Below are 5,947 nucleotides of genomic sequence, written 5' to 3'. Positions count from 1 at the left end.
AGGGCGTGGTGGGGGAGGGGGGCGAGAGTGAGAAATGGGGGTGCGTGCGAAGCCAAGGTCACGGTCAGGCCGCCGGCGGGCCCTGTCTGGCGGCCGCTGCGTCCTACGCGCCTCGCGCTGGGAACTCGGAGAAAACTTGTCCACCCCGGGCCGTCTCTCGGCGGCCAGCGCAGGGACTCAGGGGTGAGGCGGGGCGCGCCCGCTGGGATTCCTGCCCATTCCGGGGAGGCAGAGGTCACGGCCACAGGCCTGGGCAGCGGCCGCTCCACTCTGGCGCCCGGCCGGCGAGGCCGCAGTCGGCGCTGGGAGTCGGGGTTCTTGATCGCCCCTCTCCGTGGTGGCGGTGAGGAGGCCGCAGGACCGTTGGGGTCGGGCTGACAGCGGTGGCCAGGCACTTCCGAGGGGGACGGGCCCGGAGGCACCCTCCTAAGGCGTCCCACAGGATGGCCCGGTGGCCGAGGGCGAAGGGAGCCAGTGAGCCGGCCGGAGCCTGGACGGGGCGCGCGCGCTCTGTGGATCTGCCGCCACCGCTCCATCTCTGCAGCTGATCACCAGGATGTTTGCTGTGAGCTTTTCAATCAAAGCCCCCTGAATGCTCAAACTGCCGCTGGCCGGCTGCAACCACCCCAACTCCCAGCAGAGCCCCACTCCCCCTCCTCCCAAACTTGGCCTTTGGTAACCGGTCCAGCTCTTCTTGGGGCGTGTGCCCTGCTGGCGCTCTCCACCTCTTCCAGGGAAGCGGCAAACCACAGCCTGGGCGGGGAGGGGGGAAGTTGCGCTTTTCTCCTGCAGAGGTCCCCAGGCGCGCCCGTTTGGACGGGAGAGGACTCCGCAGGCGGAGCCCCCTCCAAACCCGAGGTGCGCCCTCGGAGGAGCAGCCCCTCCAGTCGCGACTGCTGAGGCGCCAGGGGGACAAGCCGCCGGAGGAGCAAGGGCAGTGGAAGGGTTAATCGTGGGCAAAAGAGCAGAGAGAACAGAACTGGCAGTGTGTGGGCCCCAGTCCCCCCACCTCTAAAACAAACCCTCCATCACTTCCACCCCACGGGCCCCCTTCCTGGAGTTTGCTTTACCGCCCAAGGCTGGGGCCCGAGACAGGCTCCAGCTGGGCGCTGCTCTGGGAAGTCCAGAAGCAAGCTCAGAGGAAACCGACCCTTTTTACAGACACCAGGCCTTGGGAATCATGTAAATTTAAAAGCAAGATGGCAGGTCCTTCTCTAAAAATAGAATGTAGGCATCTTGGTATTAAATGCCAAATGAGAAACCAGCAAAAATCATTTTTCCCTCTTCTCAGTACTGCGTATCATTTATGGGCATGGAATTGTGGAGCGCGATAGGGAGGCTGTGTGTGTGCTGAGGTCCGAATGCAGTTTGACGTAAGGAAAGAAATCGTTTCCCGCGTCCTTCTTGCTACAATACGCAGACTTGTCCATACCTTAGACGTGCAGGGCCGCATCATAAGGGAGCATTTATAAGTAGAAAGTATTTTATTATCTATATTCCAGGGAAAGTGTACCCTCACACAGGGCAGTTTTGGTTTAAGTTAAATTAAGAGTGAATTATTTTTAAATGGTCTGCTTAACAGCTTTCCTCCTGCCACCAGACCCTACCACCTTTTCATCCTATTACAGGTGGAAATGACATTTTTAGGGTCTTCCATTATGTGTCTGAGCCACCTCCTGACATTCTTAGTCTATGGCTTTTTCCCCCCTATGCATCAGGATATTTTTGTTATGAGGTATGTACCGAGATTTTAAAAAGCCGGGAAAAATACTGGCTTCACAATTAAATTGACTCTGGATACTAAAATGAAAATAATCATCTGGTATTAATCAACTTATGTCTCTGCTTCTTGTTGAGGAAAAAATATAGTGACGATTTGCTTTCCTTTTCATCTGAAGAGAACTGTAAAATGTTGAAGGTTTCATAAAAATCGCTCTCCCCAGTTTTTGTTCAATTAATCAAAATACGTATTTTCGCAATGGACATAGTTACATCACAAAGAAAATGTGTAGCAGCAGTGCTTCAAACAGCCCCTGCAGGAGCATGTAGCAACCAGTGACCTCGCACATTCCATCAATCTTTAATAATATCATTGTCATTACTATTATTATCTTAAGTGTTAAATTGTTGCCAGAATCAATACAAGTCTACTTCTTTGAATATATTTTATCCCAGTGTTGTTTTTAACATCTTTGTTAAGAGGCCAATTAATTTCCAACTCATAGCCCTGGTGAAGTTTGTATATGGTGAGGGCGTCCTGACTTTTTTTTTCTTTCTTATTTCTCCTTTTGAAAGAAAAAGGATGGAAATAAATGACATGTGAAATAAATAACTTGCTGTTTAAAATGACGTGAAATTATTCCTAAACTGACAAAAGAATAAAATATACCAAAACTGAGTGCAAATCACTGTTGAACTAATACTTGTTTAATTTCTTTTTTCCATCTAAACAGTGAGACTCATTTTCTCAAATTCTATCAGATTGTATAGCTTAGCAACCCCTCCACCGTCACTGGAATTAAAGGAATTTTCTTAAAGCAGACTGTAAAGGCCTAACAACAACACCAAAGCCGCCATCGTAATATATTTGCTTGTTTGTTTGTTCTAGATTTGTTGGTGTTAATGCATCTGACATCAACTATTCAGCTGGCCGCTACGACCCTTCGGTAAAGCCCCCCATGGACATAGGCTTCGAAGGCATCGGTGAGGTGGTAGCCTTAGGCCTCTCTGCTAGTGCCAGATACACAGTTGGCCAAGCTGTGGCTTACATGGCACCTGGCTCTTTTGCTGAGTACACAGTTGTGCCTGCCAACATCGCAACACCAGTGCCCTCGGTGAAACCTGAGTATCTCACCCTGCTGGTAAGTGGCACCACCGCATACATCAGTCTGAAAGAGCTTGGAGAACTGTCAGAAGGGAAAAAAGTTTTGGTGACAGCAGCAGCTGGGGGAACGGGCCAGTTTGCTGTGCAGCTTTCAAAGAAGGCAAAGTGCCATGTAATTGGAACCTGCTCTTCTGATGCAAAGTGTGCTTTTCTGAAATCTCTTGGCTGTGATCGTCCTATCAACTATAAGACCGAGCCCATGGGTACCGTCCTTAAGCAGGAGTACCCGGGAGGTGTCGATGTGGTCTATGAATCTGTTGGGGGAGCCACATTTGACTTGGCTGTGGATGCCTTGGCTACCAAAGGGCGCTTGATAGTCATTGGGTTTATCTCTGGCTACCAAACTCCTACTGGCCTTTCGCCTGTGAAAGCGGAAACATTGCCAGCCAAACTGCTGAAGAAATCTGCTAGCGTCCAGGGCTTCTTCCTGAACCATTACCTCGCTACGTATAAAGAAGCCATGGGCCACTTGCTTAAGATGTGTGCGAGTGGAGACCTGGTCTGTGAGGTGGACCTTGGAGATCGGTCTCCGGAGGGCAAGTTCACTGGCCTGGAGTCCATATTCCGTGCTGTCGATTATATGTACATGGGAAAAAACACTGGAAAAATTGTAGTTGAATTACCTCACTCTGTCAACAGTAAGCTGTAAAAACAGAACAATAACATAAATCAAAGGAGAAAGAAAATGGGCACTTTATGCCTCAGAATTACTCAAATCAATTTATTTTTAGTTGGTAATGGATATAATATTTCTTAAAACAAAAGTAAGGTGTTAATGAATAGGTTTCTCCTTCAATGTCCCTGTGTCTGTCTCTCTCTCTCTCTCTCTCTCTTTACTCCCACCTCCCCTTGGGGGAAAAAGTGCTAATAAAACTTCCCTCCACGGCTAAGAGGTAAAACGTTTACATTCAATTCTTTAGTCATGGATGGTCTCATTCCAAGTTTTATTGTTCTAGGAAACTAAATTAATTCCTGATGCAAGATCTGATCAAATCAGTATGTCTTCAGCTTGATGAGATTTTAAAATCAGTTTTTAAAATAGTACACAAATTCTTCTTTGCTTTGGGAGAATTTGGTCTTATGCTAATGAATTCCTAAGCAAGAGATGTAGCAAAAACCAGCCATGTATTTGCAGAACTCATATCCTCAGGAAATGGTCTCCTTTTTTTATAAATCACTAAATAGAAATTTAGAGGAGTTTTCCCCCAAATTTGATTTTGTTAAGTTATTCAAAAAATGATTCCATGAACACATATATTTTAAAGTATCACCGAATGGCTTTTGTCTACAGTCAGCCTGGTGAGGCTCATGTGAAATGGAAAGTGTCTGTCTCCTCCTAAGAAGCAAATGAGTGTTGAAAACTTACATAGATGGAATATAGGTTTTGGAAAGGAAAACTGCAATGATTAGGGGTACTTTCAAATATTAATATATGCACAGGAAAGGGGAAAGTATGTGCTACGTTCACAGTGAGGGTTCACGTCAAAAAATATAGACCAATAATAACACATTTGCTTCTCCTCAGAAGCTTCCAGACACGGAAGGTGTATGTTATCTTTGATTCTGGGTTCCCATTTCACTTCTCCAAGTGTTCCCGGGAGATGAGACGCTCCTTGGCACTCTTGCCTGACGTCACACACTCACCTACCGACCACACGTGAACAGTGGAGAAGCCTGCACCTTCTCCTCTGATGGTGCCTGCAGTTGATCTGCCTGCCTCTTAACCTCCAGTGCCCCCAAGACGGCAGCAGCTTTCATCGCCATGCTGAAATCCCACAGCACCTTTCTAATTGAAGGTGAAGCCCACCAGCCTCTTTTTCAGAGTCTTGGGTTTCCGCGTCTCTAACATGCTCAATAAATATGAACACAACTAAAGATGCTCTGGGAAAGTTACGGACCATATTTAATTTTTCTTGCCCTCCATCTGAGGAGCGAGGAGATCCTGCCGCTGAATAGCTGTTAGTATCTATTTTACAAGATTTACTCATTTTCAGGTACCTAATGTAGCTGCTAGCATGCATGCACAACAATACAATTTATATGGTAAATGGAACCAAATAATGGCTTCACTGAATGTTATGGCTGCACTGAAGGGAAATGTCACGGTAAATAGCTGCCAAATTATGGATCATGCCGAAGTGTCACAACTGCACTAAAGACAAATAGCACTAGAGGCTATTGCCACTGTGACGCTTTTGAGTTATGAAGAAGGGTAGCCGCCTGATGCGAGGCTCTTTGTGTCCTCATTATAGCAAAGGGTTACTGGTGCAGGGGACAAGGAAAGCTCGTCCAGTGTGGTGCTTAGTTATTAATCTGTCCCTTTCAGACCTAACAGCTGTAGCAAAACGGAGACTTTACCTCGCTTTTTGATACACAAACAAACAAAGAGGGGGAGGGAACAGGTTTTATGAATGTAACTGGGCACAGGAAATGACTGGTCATGGAAAAATGCTGTAATAAAATAATCTAATCAAAGACTATTATTAAATTGGCGATAGTATATGTCTGAAAGCCGAGTTGCTTCTTATGCAGATAGATGTGTGAAACCTAAGCAGTAATAATGGACTTTCTCCCTTTGTAAAAGACTTGGGGAGTAAGGATATTATCCACTAAATTGCTGCTTCTAAACTCAAGTGTGTCCCGGTTTCTTTCATTTTAATGGGAGGGTAATAAAGATGAAAGACCAACATTTTAACGGAGGGATCCTTTAAGCTACAGAATAGAAATTTATTATGTTTTCAGGGAATATACTAAATTCAGCTATGTAAAAATAAAATTCAAACACCCAGGTTTAAAATAAAATATAATCTGAAAACCTCATGCTCTCTTTTTCTCCGCACCAAGAAAGCACAGTGCATGCTGTTTTCATTTATTCTTAGAAAACAAGCATGAAAGATTCCGCCCATTCAGATAATGCCAAAAATATGTTTAAACTTTTTTTTTTTGATTCTTTTGAAAAATGATTTGTAAATTGAGGGTCACAGTTCAGCATCAGTTTCATCTTCGGGGATTATTGTTCAAGGCCAGGCTCTAATGGGAGGTGAAATGGTGTGATGGTCTCAA

General features: G+C 45.8%; 1 protein-coding gene across 1 annotated transcript in view; it reads left to right on the top strand.

The window, feature by feature from the left end:
• Positions 1-5,390, top strand: part of ZADH2 (zinc binding alcohol dehydrogenase domain containing 2) — an 8,590-nt gene extending 3,200 nt beyond the window's left edge. Inside the window, exon 2 of the mRNA XM_008073940.2 lies at positions 2,609-5,390. Within this exon, the coding sequence (XP_008072131.1) occupies positions 2,679-3,533 (855 nt within the window). The 5' untranslated portion in view covers positions 2,609-2,678 and the 3' untranslated portion in view covers positions 3,534-5,390. The remainder of the gene's footprint in view (positions 1-2,608) is intronic.
• The last annotated feature ends 557 nt before the right edge of the window (positions 5,391-5,947 follow it).

This window comes from Carlito syrichta, unplaced genomic scaffold (assembly GCF_000164805.1).
Source record: "Carlito syrichta isolate Samal-C Ts95f unplaced genomic scaffold, Tarsius_syrichta-2.0.1 Scaffold316215, whole genome shotgun sequence".
NCBI lineage: Eukaryota > Metazoa > Chordata > Mammalia > Primates > Tarsiidae > Carlito > Carlito syrichta.
Note: the sequence above shows the minus strand (reverse complement) of the source record. Positions and strands in the feature narration are given on the sequence as shown.